Raw genomic sequence first — 16,581 nt, forward strand, 5'->3', positions numbered from 1 at the left:
AGATGCACTAGCTAGCAATCCCAAGGTTCTAATAGCAGGTCACATCATACATGTGAAACACTAACATGTCAGTGCTAACATGAATGCATAGGCCGGCGCACGGGGTGAGGCAGGAGGGAGGGACCAATGACAGGCCCTCATGATAAACACGTCATCGCATCATTTTCATTTGGGCGAAGTTTCACCGCAGAGCCCTCCACCGGCCTCTTCACCCCACCCCCCTCCGGTAGCACGCCTAAGGTCTTTGATAGCTGTCATACGGATCGAGCGGGATGTTATAAAGACGAGCTGTTTTTTTGCTCTTTTTTGTTTAACGGTTCTTGACAAAACCAGCACCTCCGGGCCTCTTCTATTACGCACGATCGATGCAACGTCCTCTGACCTCACCCTTAGGCTGGGCGTGAAATACCGAAAGGAAGTACACGGTCAATTTGCACGGCGCGTGCGATACGGCCGACTGGACAGAAGGAAAAGAAAGAAAAAAGGAAAAAAGAAACGACGGGCGAGGCGCAGTGCGCGGAACAACCGCGCGTACGACTTCCGCCATACGCAAGGACCACAAACAACGTCGACGCTGCGTTGGCTGCGTACCGGACACCGTGACATCGTGATTCCGCTCTCTCTCTATCTCTCATACATACACACACACACACACGCGCGCGCGCACACAAATACGGTTCCGCAACAGCGCTGCTAGAGCGGCCGCCTTTGAATGAAACGACGGACCGTGCAGCAGGATGCCGGCAAAATAAAAAAAAATAGTGAAAGAAACAAAGCCCGCAGCGAACGCATCGCCGCGTCTCGCGCATCCATACCTCTCCAAAACCGCTCCAACCGCCAACCCAAAAATGGCGAGGGGAAGAAGGAAGGAGAGACGATGCTCTTCACAGCACAAACTGGTAAGCCAGCAGCGCGAAGAGTCGCGCCAACTTTATTTTTCCTCGCGTAAGCGCACGAAGTAGAGAACAAAAGATCACGCCAGAAAGGGGGGGGGGTGCCTCTCGTTTCAAGCAAGGTCAACTTCACTCCGGTGGCGGCCATATTTTCCCCTCTCACCCGCGAAACCGGACAGCGACGTTAAAGCGACGTCTAGCCCTGGCCGGTCGGCCGTACACGGCTTTGTAGAAATTTTGGTCCAGTTGCGTGCGTTTTTCTGTTTTTGTGTTCGCTCTGCACGCAAGAAAAGTTGCGTGTTTGTGTCACGCGTCCGTGTGTCACGCGGCGAGACAGCGACGACCATGCACGTGGAGTTGACAAAGCGCAACAGGTGAGTTTGTTGTGGATTTCTTCGAGCGTAACGACGCGGTACGTGGTACAGCCAGCCGTGCGCAGAAAAGCTGCGCGATCTCGAAACGTCTCAAACATTACGATGGAGCGCCAGCGCGCCAACCTATCTGCTGCAGCTAAATCTATGTGACAGCTATGTGACCCTGGCCGCTGCAGCGGTTTCTGACAGTTACGGACAGTTAGCTTCAAAAGTTTGTGGACCGCGAGACGCGAGAAAATGCCCGAATATTCCTCGCTGCTTCGGCAGGCAGCCTCGAATTTAGATTTCCGCAGCCCGTTCTAAAACGCGCTGACAGCATGTACTGTGCAGTTCGACCGATTGCACGCGCAATCCTGCAGTGGTATGTAAACTTAGTCGCCGACCGTCGCTCGCGTTGCAGAGTTAGCCTTGTGTGTTTTGTATGCTGGTAAATTGGGCAAATCGCGTGTTTGGCGAGTGAGAAAGAAAGAGAGGGGGAGCGTCAGGTCTTTGTCAACGCACACACTTTATACTGGTCTGCCTGGAATGTAAATTTCGTTATCGGTTTTAAAACAATGCATCGTGGCGAAAGCATGTCTAGAAGGAAACTAATTTCTCGACAAACGAGCCGCGACGGGTGCTCTTCCTGCCGTCTGCTACGCTATTTTACACGAAAACGAGTGGGAAAAAAAAAAAAAAAACGCGACGAAATCAACGTAACGCCATGAAAAAAAATATTGTTTAAAAGTAGCGCGTACGTCAGTGTTGACAAATTGGTATTTCTGCTTTAATTTGTTAGCAAATTTCGCCTAGGCAAGTGGTATGACATTATAGAAAGTCGATCGTCATACATTAATTGCGTACTGAGTGCTAAAGTAAGTTGACCTTTTTCCCACCCTTTTTTCGATTAACGTATCGAGGATTAATTTGTTATGGGCGGGTAAGCGCTAAAGGTCCTTCACTCGCCCACGTTGTATTGCTCTAGTAGCCGCCCACAATTTTGTTTTCTTTCTTTTTCTTCCGACTGCGAGAGGTACCGCCTTCGATTCGGCTGCAGCTTTTTTAATTACGGCTCACATAGTGTGGCTGCTTAGAAAAAGACGAAGATGTGAGACATCGGGAGCGCTGGTATAGCGAGGCCGTTCTGGGTTGCTTCATTTTACGGTATGATATTCGCTTTATACATGTGTTTCGTACGATATCTATGATTCGGTCTGATCTACGCCTGTGATTCCAATTAACGGCGTACAGCACATCTATATGATATGCTATATACATATCCTCCGTGTTATCGTGGCATTGCGCTGCGCGATATGTAATTATCGGGATCATTAATTAATGGAGCGGCAGTGTTCGTAAACGTTTATCACCCGCTATATGTGTGCGATATGTCAAGGCCATGCGCAGATTGCGCATTTCCTCCACATGACGTGTCTTTCCTAAACCAGTCAAGCCGTGCAGCTCTTATCAGATAAGCACACGCTGCGCCTAGTGTCAAAGTTCCGTTTGTGGTGTAAACAGAACGCGCGGATTGCGCTGGCAGAAGAGCTCAGTGTTTCACCGCGGCCACGGTGGACCGCGGCGTACGCATGCGACTGGCGTGCCTGCCTGGCTACGTTTGCAACGCGGTTTCTGGTTTTTGAGAGTTTTGTGTTTATCGCTCGCAGGTGGAGGCGTGACGCGCACAGCGGCGTCAGGTTGGACCCATGACCGACGAACGGGGCGAATTTGTCGAGTGGCGTTTCTGGCGCTTCCCACCGCCCAACGCCAGCCACCAGCGTTTCGGCGACGAGATCGCGAAGTTCGCAGCGGCCGCGGCTATCCCTTCACGTGCTGCTGGAACTGCGACCGTCGCCGGAAAAGCAGCCGTCGCTTGCGGGCAGCGAGACCGTGCGGCGGCGAAATGTAGTACGTCGTCGCCGCGGTGCTCGGTTTTCCTCGAGAAGCGACCGGCAGCCGTCTCCGTCCAAGATGAAAGCAGCAACAACCATAAGCATCCAGAAGAAAAGGCCGGCATTGCGCCGCCATCAGAACCCGACGCAACCTCCCTCGGAGCAGACGACGCCGCCAAAGCAGACGACACGTCAGTCGTCGTCACAACGGATTCGTTCCAGTCGAAGCGTAGCCACGGCGCGAGCCAACGAGACCCCGCGCCGGTGGTCTCGGTGGCCAGCGATTGGCGGAGGATCGCTAAGCCTAACCGCGTAGGTCGTCTGCTGCGAGACGCCGCCTCGGCAGCAGGTGATGCGTCGGCCGCCGAAGGCGGCGGCTGCGGTCGTGACGACGTCGCACCGTCGATCCCCTTGAAAGCGGCAGCTGCCGCGCCCGTGGGAGACGCCATGGGCAACAAGTCGAGCAGTAGCACCAGCGCCGAGAAGAGAGCCAAGGGCTCGAGCGACTGCTTGTCGGCCGAGACGCCCAAAGGTAGTCCCGGGTTGTTTCGGTTGGGCCGCGACGTCGTCAGGGGGAAGGTACGCAAGACTCCGCAGCCTGCGAGAAAGGCGGCCGCAGCCGCCGCTCAAGAAGACGACTTCGCCGTAGCTCAGGGAAAATGTCAAGGCACCGAATCTCACGTGGTTGTTGCGAGTGCGAACGGCACCCCGAAGAAGAGGAGCGAATCGAGTCCGGAGAGCTCGGTCTCGGGATCGGTCTACGTCGACACGGTCTCGCACCTGGCGGAGTCCGAAGACGGCGTGGTGGTCGCTGGTGATGCGTCGACCTCCAGAACGGCGGTGTCCGAGAGCGTCGAAGTCGTCGGGACGCCGACGACTCCGCCCCAGCGGTCTCCGAGCAACGCGAGCGATACGACCGTGTTCGGGGATGAAGTCGCACCAGACTTCGTCTTTCCGCGACCTCAGACCCCGCCTTCTTCGGCGCCCGTCACCACGAATGGCGCGGCGGCAGCGGTTACCGGCGGCGGCGGTCTACCGTCGTACAGGGCCTCCGGACTGCGCGTGCGGTCTCACAGTGAAGCCGACTCCACGACGCTCCTCTACTCGCGCGCACCGTCGTGCACGAGTCTGGGTCGCGGCGACGCCAACAAAGCGACCGTCGGCAGCGACAGCACGGCGGCGGGCTACGCCGCGCCCACTTTCACGTTGACGCAGCACCGCAAGGTTGTTCTTCCCAAATTCTCGGCGCCCTCGAGCGCGCTGTCTTCGGCTGCGGCAGCGGTCAGCGAAGAAAGTGGCGACGCCAAGCCCGGTAGTGCCCAAGTTTCCAGTGCCGCGGGTGGTGGTGGTGGACGTCGGCATTCGGCGTACGATGACGCGCCCCCTCTGGCCGGTAACGTGCTTCGTAAGGTCGCCTCCCTGACGCTGGAGCGAGCCGCCATCGAGGCCAAAGTGAACCGGCCCAAAGTGGTTCCCGAAAAGCTCGACTTCAGCATTTACGAAAAATTCGAAGGTATATATATACCTGCGCCCCCTTATTGGCCTGATTGCTTTTTGTGTCCGTTATACTTGCAGCCCCTTGTCTTGGCTGGCTAAAATGCATTTGAAATGCAGAGTGTGCTAATTGTTTAACGAGTGCCATTGGTGTTTGCGTCCTTAATAGCTCGTTGTGAAGGGCATTTGCATGAAAAACCAGTAATACGAAAGAAAGAAAACATGAGACAAGTCGACGTGAACAGCGTGTAAAACACACAAGGACGAGTAACCGACGAGGACTAGCGTTGTCCTCGTCAGTTACTCGTCCTTGTGTGTTTCACGCACTGTTCACGTCGCCGTGGAATACCAACTAGCCCAGTCACATACCTTGCATGAGACAAGTGCAGACTATCAACTGGAAATGTGCGCTTGTCTCGTGTTCTTTTTCTCTCATGTCCCGGGTTTTTTTGCGCAAATGCCCTTCACAATGGATTACCAACTCATCCAACGCTCTGTGCTGTAATAGCTTGCTTGCAAACTGCATTGTGTGTGTGGCACAGGTCATGCATATCATTGGGAACATGTAGGCACGTGCCTGATGCATAACTGAAAATACTGTGTGCACCGTAATTGAGAAAGCGGGAGCAACTTGTAGCAGTAGGCCGATTTCCTCGTACAGCTGTATTCACACGACAGAGCAAATCATGAGCCAAGCTCTCGGATAATGCATTGTGCAATCGTACATTACTCGTTCCTAGCAGCGCTCTTTAAGTCTGGGCAAGATGACATACACAAATCGGAGTTTGTATCTTCGGCAAGGAATGCAAAAATCCTGGTGTCGAAATGTAGTTCCTCTCTCTCTCCTGCTGTGTACGCTTGCTGTGGAGCAATCCGAATCGCGTTGCACGTCATGAGACTCATTCATTTACAATCAGGTCCGTTGTGCGAGTGCAGTCCAAGTCGCACTTGTCTAGAGCAGTCCAGTGCTGGCCCCATCCACAGCTGCAGCCTCGCGTTAGCTACAAGATTCTATTCATTCTTGAATTATAGCATCAGGACCTAGCATGCAATATGACTATGTTTGGTATGAGTACAGCGTCGGCCTCTGAATATTTTTGTTAAAAAAAAAAACGGTGGCTGAAGCAGCTGACTGGCTGCTCTAGACAAGTGTCATTCAGGCTGTACAACTTACAACACGCCAAACCGGATGCATGTGTTAGGCTCTGGCGATGACTGGTTGGTGGCGCACACTGTACCTTCAGTTATGCTCCAGCGCATAACACATTCCTGTTAACTTGCGAGCTCTGTACAAATGTCAAATCTGCCTAGAGCTCTCGAGCACTGCTTCATAGTGCAAAGATATGGATAGATATTACCGAAGATGTTAGCCTGGCTTGCAGCTGCACGTGTCGGGGGATGACTATGGTATATACAGTACTCGCCGATTGAAACACAAAAATTTATGGCTAAGTAATGCACATCCTTTTGTTTCTAGCATCTACAGTTTGTGTTGCATCGGCGTAATTTCGACTCTGACACAACATTACCTTCAGCGGTCGGATATGCAGCGACATGATGCGGTGACCACAAGCAGTTACTCATAGCAGTCGTTATAACAAAAAAACTGTGTTGTGTTTCAATCCGTGAGTACTGTTCAGTCATGGTTCAGTCATGCACACATACAAAATAGTAATTCGTAATGCTTTGTTCAGGTGTGTTGCTCTTATGAGCACCACCAGCAGCAGCATGATATAACAATAACTTAACAGTGTCTGAATGCAAGCCACTTGGTATTTATCCATAGGGAAAACGGTGCAAAATGAAGCAAGGACAAGTAGACACAGGACTAGTGCTGTCCACTGCTAGTCTTGTGTCTACTTCTCAAAGTTTCCCTTTGCGCTCTTTTTCCTATGCATAGCACTAATGCTACAGCGGTTAAAGACTCAAAACTGTGGGACCCATGTGTGTGGTTGTGGCATTTGTTTGAGAGCTGAAGACACCACAACGTTTTCTCTCAAACTAGCCAGCAGGCCTGCTTTTTGATCTGATTGCACCATGGCAAAGCACTTGACAGCTGGATAGACAGTGTAGATGTCCATTTGCTTCAACACACAGAGCGTCCTCAAGTGTGTTCAGTCATGGGTGAGAAAGAATAAACAATGCGTGTTCACTCATGACTAGAGCCCTTAACTTAACGCAGTGGAAAATTTCAAATTCTGCAAATGCAGACAGAGGAATCTGCAAAAATCTGCTACTACATTGAACAGACATCAGGTACAGTAATCACGGATTGAAATAGGACAATTTAGGGCTAAGTAATGCAAATGTTTTAGTTTCTACAGTCCTCAGTTCGGGTCATATCGGCGCAATTTCGACTCGAACCTATAGATGAGAGCCAACGTTATCTTGAGACCTGATTCGTTGCGACATGATGTGGTTATCTTGAGCAGTTGCACATACAAGTCGTTATACTAAAAATATTTGATATCTCACTTGAATCTGTGCTTGCTGTACATGTAACCTTTTATTTATTAAACACCTTGAGTCTCCATACATGCTTACATTAAATTAAAACTGAAGGAAACTGCTGTGGCTGAGCATCAGGTGATGCGACTTCTTCACTAAGATAAGGATGCTTGTAGGACATACTGTCACCGAATGAACGGTCTTTCTGCGTCAACAGAATTGATTGACATTGAGAGGTATCTAAGAGCAATGGGAAAAAGCGTCAATAGGAGTCGGGTGCGTCCCTGCCCAGAAAGCCAGAACATCAAAATCTACCGCAGACTTTTTTTTTGTGTGGAAAGAAATGGCGCTAAGTCCCTGTCACTAGTTGTGCTATTTTCATGCCTAAAGAACTAACACCAGTGCAGTGGGATGCAGGCTTAGAGCTTCTGAATGGGTACTTCAACAGTGGCAGCTATAGTGTGACCAAATTTTCATGTGATGCCAAGTGCTGAGGTTTTCGCGGACCTTGGACCATGGCAGCTGTACCGCAGTCGCGCACACATTGCAGACACTTATTTGGACAAATGTGCAGTGCAGATGAGCACATTCGCAAATTATGTGAAGCGTCTATTAATCCTGGAGTAATTGGTTACTGTGTTAATTGTATCTTTCGGGCCCTCATGGTTTGAATGATTGGTGATATTGCACGGTAAAAAATATCTCAAATTGTTACCATTCAATTTTGGAATAGTTTATTTGTGCCTCTTAAAACACTGCCAACATTTTCATACTTTCAAAGCTTCAATAAAGTATTTTCTGTTAATTTCTGATAGCTCATCTTAGTTAACATGTCATTTTCAGGTTATTTTTTCACATTTCTGTTGAGTTGCATTTCGTTCTTTTTCTTGTTTTTTTCTTTGCCATTGCATTTTTGTTTTTATTATGCACATTTTTTACTGTATTGCAGTTTATATCACATTATACTGCTTTGTAGTTTGTATTTTATTGGTATGTTCCCATTATTTCATATATTTGAACTGTTCTTGCATGTTAACCGCCTGCTAATCTATTGCCAATTTTATAATTCACATTTGTTGCAATTTTTAACAGAGGGTCCTGTCTTCAGTATTTATACTCTGGTACCCTCGACTGGATATAAGTATTATGTAACTTACGTATATGTAACCAATAACCTGAAACGAATGAGGGCAATGACAGTAAGCTTGATCAAAATGGTTCTGATGCAATACTAAGCTGTATGGCCCACAAATGTGCGATGATGCAAGGTGCAAGCGCAGAATATTATTTGTACCATAGTGTACCTGTGTGTAAATTTGACAGGCAAGATAAAACAGCTAAAGACAGGCAGAACACACAGAAAGACTCATAGATACGGTGTTGTATCTGTAAGTCTTTCTATGTGTTAAAGAATTCGTGAACATGGGATGTCACTGGAGCCTACACTTCGACAAACGGACTTGTCTTCTTCAAGGCTGCAACCTTGAAGAAAAGTCCGCTTGTCGAAATGTCGGCTCCAGTGACATCCCATGTTCACAAATCTTTCGTAGCTTCAAGCTTCTATTTTTTTTTCCTGAACTTCTGCCTTTTATGGATTTCTATGTGTTATATTTTTCTATGCTGTTTTATCTTTCCTCGGTATGAGCCAACTGTCCCAAGCATCCTTTTTACCTCCCAACTCAACAGGTGTCAACTTTGGCATGTTGACAGCTCGCATTGCACCAATGTTGCAGGCCAGATGCTGCTCAACTGGTTCTGCACCACGTTTCCGGAGGACCACTACCTCCGGTTCCTGCTGACCAAGCAGGACCTGAAGCTGCTGGCAGCTCAGTTCTGCACCCACTTGCTGGCCGCTGGGGTGCTGCGCCAAATTGAGGACGAGAACGCCCCGCTCGAATCTCTCTTTCGGGTGCGTCTCACTGCGCCAGCGGCGGCTTTTGCTTTCTGTGCGTTTGGGATGAACCGACAGACTCTCAGTGAAATGGATAAAGCAAGAGATGCATTGTTTTGATCGTTTGGGAGCTCGAAAAATAACATTGTATAGTGTTAGGGCATAATTCAAAATGACATACTACTTTCAAAATTTCAAAATATTTTTTTACTTTTTTAGGAATGCCAGCTGCCAGCAGATAATTATCGCATGTAATTTCAGGGGGTCATTGAATTCGGTTCAGCATGAAATATAGCATGACTGACTGTACAATAATCCAGTAATTATTTACACTGTAATCAGAATGAATTGCTGCAAAATAAACTATAATTTACTCTAACACTTGCACCTGCTTTAAATTTGATCTCCAGGACCTTGGCATCAAATTATGTAAATTTTATGCGCTTATAGATGGTCGTTCATAATGCTCGTCGCAAAGGGCTATGGTTAAGCGGCACTATTATAACATCGTAATGAAAATATCGAGTTGTTTGCAAGATGACAAGTCCGCAACCGCTTCACCTACAGCCTGATCTGATGTACTACTGGACACACTCGGAAGTTCCGGCGTGCCCAGCAAGCAACGTCGTGCCCGGCAAACTTACCACGGACTACTGGCCACCGCCGGACTCTGAAGGCGATGCCAGGCCTGGACTTCGATACACAGAAGCAGGTGAGGTCGTGGCAGCCGTTTCGTCGTTGCAGCTGCTCTTGAAAATTGCTCTTGTGTAAAGTGCTCTTGCAGCTTTTCTCGCAAGCATGTGCTGGCGTAAATGTTTGCAAGCATTTAAGTTTCATTTTTTCAGTGTGACATATTTCTCAGTGTTAACGGGCCAGTAAACAACCCCACAGTGCAAGATTTGCGGCGAAGAGGACACTATTGCATTTGTTCGGTTTGAACGTGCTGCCGCAAGAATTTTGCGAATAACTGGTGTAATAGTGAAGTTACTGGTGATAAAACAATCCTTTCGGCTATTTCAGCTCCTCGCTCGGCCTCCCCACCCTTCTCTGCTGCACAAAGGGGTAGGCATAGCCTATTGTCGTGACTACTCCCCCGTCGATAACGTAACACAATGTCGGCGATTACATCAACTACATGCAGCCATTTGTAGTTAGTGTCAGTTTTGCTTCAATCATTGGTCATTCCGCGTAGCGCGAACTGAATTGTTGCCAAAAGTGATCGTCTCTGAATAGGGCTCCAGAGCTAGGCTTGTGCGAATATTCGAGCACTTCGAATATTCGAATGAATATTACAGTATTCGAATTCGCTTCGATTTGAATTAAATTATTGGAAAGTTCCAAGTATTAGAACGAATAGGTGTATATTAGTCTTCATGTAACCCCTCTGTAAAGGTTGTTTCACTGCAGTGGACGGGTGCTATACTGTGAATACACCTATCCAGGGAAAATCCGCACTGCCGTGAAGCCCCACTTCAAGGTTAAATGAACATATTACCCTCACATCGATTAATCATTTTTTAAGTTTATAAGCTTGTTACATGGGCTTATATGCTCAAAGTATAGTAACTTTTAAAACTCAAGGTATTTTACAGGTTATCACTTGCGTTCTACCAAACGTCAAATCCTGCTGCTATTCAAAGTTGCTTCCACTTCCTTTGAACCAAAAAGAATGACATTTGCAATGCCTTGTTTCAATTAAAAAAAAAATATTGTGCAGGTTACTTTAGTCATGACAAATATGCTCATTTTTCTTTATCATATGTGATATATACTATTTGAATTCAATTCGAAATTATTAGACCAAATCACTATTCGCGTCGAGCCTAAAATTTACTATTCGCACAAGCCTATCCAGAACCCTTCGACACAAACGAAGTTCCACCTTTGTCACAATCTCAAGCTCGATGAAAATCCCTTGAAACAACAGCCCTTCACTGAACTTTAGCTTCAGCGGGTTGCACTGTTTATGCAATACAGCATTGCTTGTATGATGTGAACGTCTTAATGCCAGGTCACAATGCTCTTGTCGTCACTTGGTTTGCAGAGGCACAGCAGATGATCATGGGATTGAAGAAGGCCCACCGGAATGAGCTGGAGAAGCTTCAGGTTTGTTCCGTTGAATTCTCGAAGCTCGAGGCATGCTTCCTTGAAGTTTATCATCACAGGAGCAGTGAAGTTTGTGCTGTGGCCGGCTCATAAAGGCACTGCAAGAGCAAACACGCTTAACGATTTTAACTAATGTTTAATCCTCGATAAACCAAGCATTATGTTACGTAGTAGAGAGCAGAAAGGAGAGGTAGATGTCTCCGATGCCACTGAGCGCCAGGTTGGAATACCCTTGTCCCCATTAGGACCGATGAATGCCCTGTGGTACTGGTAAGCGAACCCAGTACCTTCTGCATTGGAGGCAGACACTCCACCACTTCACCGACCACTGTAAGGTGGAGTTTCCAAATGGGATGAGAGTTGGTGGATTTAAGGTACTGTCCTTCATACAGGTTATAGGTTCCAAACAGGAGAAAGTGCCTCAGATCAGGCTGGCCGACGTTTCGATAGGGGACCTATCTTTGTCAAAGGCACCTTGTCATCCCTGGCTGCGATGTCAACTCTGACATGGCAGACCCGAACGTGTTTGCAAACTCTCTTGAAATGTGGCAAGGGCTACACTCCTCTGCTTTCGAGTTTCTCTCTTTCCAGGCAGAAATTACCAACAGCAACAGACGCGCCACCGCTGGACATGTCATCACTAACCCCTTAAAACTAACACGCCAGGGATGACAAGGCGCATTTGACAAACATAGGTCCCCTATCGAAACGTCGGCCAGCCTGATCTGAGGCACTTTCTCCTGTTTTGAAACCTATAACGTGTATCCATCTGTCGGCTCCCTTCTTGATCTTGTCCTTCATACAGGTCATTTATACTCCGTTTTGTACATAAGGTGCAACTCTATGGAAGCTAGCAAGGCTTTTTTGAGTAGATGCGTTCGCACCAAAGTGCTTTCAGTGACTTCAAAGTGACTTTCAAAGTGCTCCAACCAAAAGATGGGTTTATTTCCCGACGTTTCGGAATCAACTCGATTCCTTCTTCAGGGGGAGTGACAGCGGAGGTGTCGAGGTGCGACTCTTAACTTCTCTTTCGAACCAGCTGGGGAGAAGGAGGGAAGGCGCGTCTTCTTTGGTGGTGAGAGTGTTGAGGGAGTTGCGGTTGCCACGGTTGCTGCGGTTGCGTGGATTTGATGGGCTGGGGCCGGCCGGGGACGGTTGTGCTCACTCGCGCCTTTGTTTGCATTGGTTTTCTTGCTGTGGTTAGTCCGTGAGACAGGAAAGTCTGTCAAAATTTTCAGCTTCAAGAAGTAGTTACATGATTTTACCGCCTGTAATTAGATTATTTTCTTTTTTTTTTCGTTTTTAGACTGAGTGATAAATGAGGACGCTTTGTGCCTTGGAAATAAACAAACGCAGTTACCTATATGTTCGTCAATAGGTTGTTCTGCATCACTTAGCGTATTTGTTTGCGCATCTTGGCCTCCGTGAAGGCCACGTTTGCAATGACGAAATACAGGCGCGAGACCTGCAAGCTTGCACATTTTGTTGACCGAACGTCTTGCATAGGTTCCACAGCATTGGACCTGATATATGAAACTGAGTATAATTTTTTAGGCTTTCGACTGTACACAGAAGGCTTACTAGGTGACAGCGATGGAAAACGGAAAGCGCTGAAATTCTTGCCGTTCTCTCTGCGACATCACGAAGTGGGGATGGCGCTGCAAGCATTCACCTGCTGCTACTAACAGGCCTCGTTCTTTACATTGTCTCGTTTAACTTATTCGTCTTCGTTTTCTTTTTACAGAAAGAGCACGAGTTGGCCCTGTTCTCCCTGCGAGGGGAGCAGGCTGCCAGGCTGACCGACTATGAGGGCCAAGTTGTTCGCCTGGAGCAAGAGGTGCGTTCAATACTTCCACACGTACAGCACTCACGAATTAAAATGCAAAAATTTAGTGCTGAGTAATGCACATACTTTCATTTTCAGTGTCTGCAGTTTATGTCATATTGGCGTAATTCTGACTTGAACACTTACATCAGAGACAACATAACCTTTGGCGGCCATATTTGCAGCAACATGATGTAGTTAATCACGAGCAGTTGCTCATAGCATTTCTTATACTAAAAAAATGATATCCGTGAGTACTGTGCAGCGTCTTAATTTCGAATGGAAGGATCTGGTTGCTACGGTGATGAAAATGTGGTGGATAAGAAGCTGAAGTCCATGTCTTGTCAGTTCTTCATCTTCCATCTCTCCATTGCACTAAAGAATATTCATGGCGACTGCTGACCCGAAGGTTGCGGGTTCGAATCCCGGCCGCGGCAGGCGCATTTTAATGGAGGCAAAAATGCTCGAGTCCCGTATACTTATATTTAGATGCATGTTAAAGAACCCCAGGTGGTGTAAATTTAGGGAGCCCTCCACTACGGCGTCCCTCATAATCATATCGTGGTTTTGGGACGTTAAACCTGAACAGTTATTTTTAAGAATATTCATGGAGACTAATTTCGTACGGAATTCGGTGGGGAGCTACGCAAAGGTTTGTTCTTACGTGGCAGTGGCAGCAGTGTGCAATGTTGTAGTCGGTATTAAGAAGGTACAGTACTCACAGAATGAACTATGTCAATTTAGGGCCAAGTAATGCACACGCTTTCATTTCAACCATCTTTAGTTTGTGTTACATTGGCATAATATTGGCTTGTTCATTTGCATCAGTGCCTTTAGTGGCCAGATTCATAGTGACGTGACATGGTTACTTGTAGCAGTTGTGCGTGCCATTATAGTGGACTCTCGTTAAATGGAACCTGAAGGGACCAGAAAAATATGTTCCATTTAACAGGAGTTCCGTTTGCTGAGAGATCAACAGGGGTGCAGAATACAAGTATGAAACCAATCACACTAGAGGCAGTAGTTCCAGTTAAACAGCAGTTCCGTGAGATTTCCATTTACTGAGAGTCTACTGTAGTTATGCTAAAATTATTGATGTCGCATTTCAGTCCATGAGCACTTCACAGCCACTTTTATAAAGGGCATGGCCAGCAGAGTAGGCCTGGTATAGTGTTAGGGAACTCGGATGTAGCGGAGAGTGCAAAAGAAGGCTTAAAGGTCATGAGGGGAGGCTGGGCTGGCCCCTTCATCAATATTAAACACCCCCCCCCCCCTGCCACTCCTGTCTTGCCTGGTGACCAACAGTTCATGCACACATACTCTCCCCCTCCTGATACTCACTCATACACAAGTAGAACCCCCCCCCCCCTCTCTCCCCGTCCTTGAGCAAAGGGAGACCTGAAAAGGGCCCTGCAACACTTTTCTAAGTAATCATCCAGTGAATTCACTAAAGGAGTTTATTGCTTCACAAATCAACTGCCGCCAAAAACCTTTAGAATCCGTCAAGTACGAGCGTAGTTAAGGGATTTGTCTCGTGCTTTAAGCGCTTTCGTTCTCCTATCGCACTAGTGTGCGCTGAAAGCTACATAGAAAGGGGGGGGGGATGAGAAGGGGACAAGAAGCTACATCAGTTTGTCAGTGGGCATCATGAGCTTGAGCACTTCCTTTATTTTTTTCTTTGAACCCATGCCTTATCTTTACTGTGATCACGGACACGTCACGACATCCTGCGGCGGCCACGGTAACCAAGCAGCTTGCAATGCTCAAATCAGCCAATGGCCATGGACCTTGTGTTTATGACATGGTCATTTTGGAATATGGCATCATTTGTCGAGAGCAGAGTGAGTGATTTCTAGCTGTCTTTGAAAATTAAGTGCAAATTCCAGGCCGCATGCTGTGATACGTTTGGCCTGCATCTTCTCAGGAGCCTCGACTACTGATCGGCAACGTTTTATGACCATGCTCAAAAAATGTTGCAGGGCCCCTTCAAGCACTGTGTAGACTTGCTGAGCTTTAATATACATTTGATGTGACGAAGTTGCACGTGTTGCCACATGTCTCTGACCACATGGCTGCTTCTTAGTGCCTCATGCTGAGGAGTGCTGACGTGTCAGTTTTTTGCACACTTAACCGTTCACTCTCTGTGAGAGATATACACTCAAACCTCGATATAACGAACATGGATATAACGAATTGTTGGTTATAACGAAGTAAATGAAGAATAGTCTTGTCATAGATACAGTGTTACAAATATACATTTATAACGAATTTTTGGATATAACGAAGTTATTTTCATATCAGATGCAACTTTGTTATAATGAGGTTTGAGTGTAATTCTTGCCTTCTAACTTTTCTTTTTTCTGCAGATCGACAAGTACCAAACCCTGGCCGGCATCGAAGAACTGACCAGGAAGGCGCGAGACATAGACGCGCCCCAGGCGACTCCGGCGCCCGCCGCCGCTGCGGCGGCGCCGGTGTCGCAGCGGTCCTGCGAGGTGCAGACCCTCTCAGCCGTGCTGCGGTCTTGCGAGGCGCAGACCGTCACACCAGCTACCTGTGATAAATGGGTCCAGGCGCAGTGGAGGTTCGCGGTGGGCATCGTTCAGACGGACGAGGCAGAATACGCGACCCAGGAATCTCAGACGCACATCGACACTTGTCACCAGGAATGCCAGACGGACGAGCAGGCCGTGAGTTCCTGCGCAATGGTTTTGCTTAAAAGCAGCTGTTTGTTTTGACCACGTAGTTCCCACCATGCACAGTTACAACCTAAGAAAAGAAAAATGTCAGCTTCGCCCACAAAATCGCGGAGCGCCTGCTTCTCGCCTGTTAGAAGCAGTCATGCTAGATGGTTTCCATCTAGCATGACTGCCTCTCTGGAATCCCGCAAGATGGTGGAAGGGCGGATGATTGACAACCACCTTTTTGTAGCACGAAGCCACTAGGATTCTAGGAAATCCATACGGATTTCTCTGAAAGGAAAGCTCCTTAGTTGAAGAAAAATTAGTCGTGGTCCGGGGATCGACTGGGACCTACGCCTTTCCGGGCTGGTTGCTCTACCATTTGAGCTAATCAGGATGCTAGCCATTGACACCACCAGGGCAAATTACCGTATTTATTCGACTCTAAGCTGATGTTTTTTTTCGAAAAAACTATCTGCAAAAGTGGGGAGTCGGCTTAGATTCGAGTATAGATTCGAGTACAATAATTAAGTTTCTTGTTTTTTTCTGGCCTTGCAAATTTCGGGGGTCGGCTTAGAATTGGCGCCGGCCTAGATTTGAGTAAATACGGTAGTCAGCAACTCGAAGCACATGGACACAGATTTCTGTGTCCAGGTGCCCAAAGCTTTGCATTAGCATTTGTCGCCACTATGCATGCACGATACGATAACCTCTTGGATGTGCACCTTATATTTCACATGTAGCATACGTACCCAAGCAACACAAACTCGGTGAACCCTACTTTGAAACTGCCTATTGACATCGGTAGCCAATCGGTCATAGGTGTCAAAGCAGTATTAGAGAAGCTAGTTGGGCTAGTTGATGCGTATTGACTGCGGACATATCTACTAGCGCGAAAAACACACAAAGGACGAGGTAAAAGACGGCAGACAGGGCAGACAGGATGGCAGACGTCCTGTCTGCCGTCTTTTACCTCATCCTTTGTGTGTTTTTGTGCT

The 16,581-nt window shown here is 47.7% G+C and overlaps 1 protein-coding gene across 1 annotated transcript in view; it reads left to right on the forward strand.

Moving 5' to 3' along the window:
• The first annotated feature begins 1,187 nt into the window (after positions 1-1,187).
• LOC119374165 (protein cappuccino) overlaps positions 1,188-16,581 on the forward strand; it is a 41,605-nt gene continuing 26,211 nt past the window's right edge. Inside the window, exons 1-7 of the mRNA XM_037644227.2 lie at positions 1,188-1,267; positions 2,914-4,651; positions 8,814-8,989; positions 9,539-9,683; positions 11,016-11,077; positions 12,822-12,914; positions 15,269-15,592. Of these exons, the coding sequence (XP_037500155.1) occupies positions 2,953-4,651; positions 8,814-8,989; positions 9,539-9,683; positions 11,016-11,077; positions 12,822-12,914; positions 15,269-15,592 (2,499 nt within the window). The 5' untranslated portion in view covers positions 1,188-1,267; positions 2,914-2,952. The remainder of the gene's footprint in view (positions 1,268-2,913; positions 4,652-8,813; positions 8,990-9,538; positions 9,684-11,015; positions 11,078-12,821; positions 12,915-15,268; positions 15,593-16,581) is intronic.

Source organism: Rhipicephalus sanguineus, chromosome 11 (genome assembly GCF_013339695.2).
Source record: "Rhipicephalus sanguineus isolate Rsan-2018 chromosome 11, BIME_Rsan_1.4, whole genome shotgun sequence".
Taxonomy (NCBI): domain Eukaryota; kingdom Metazoa; phylum Arthropoda; class Arachnida; order Ixodida; family Ixodidae; genus Rhipicephalus; species Rhipicephalus sanguineus.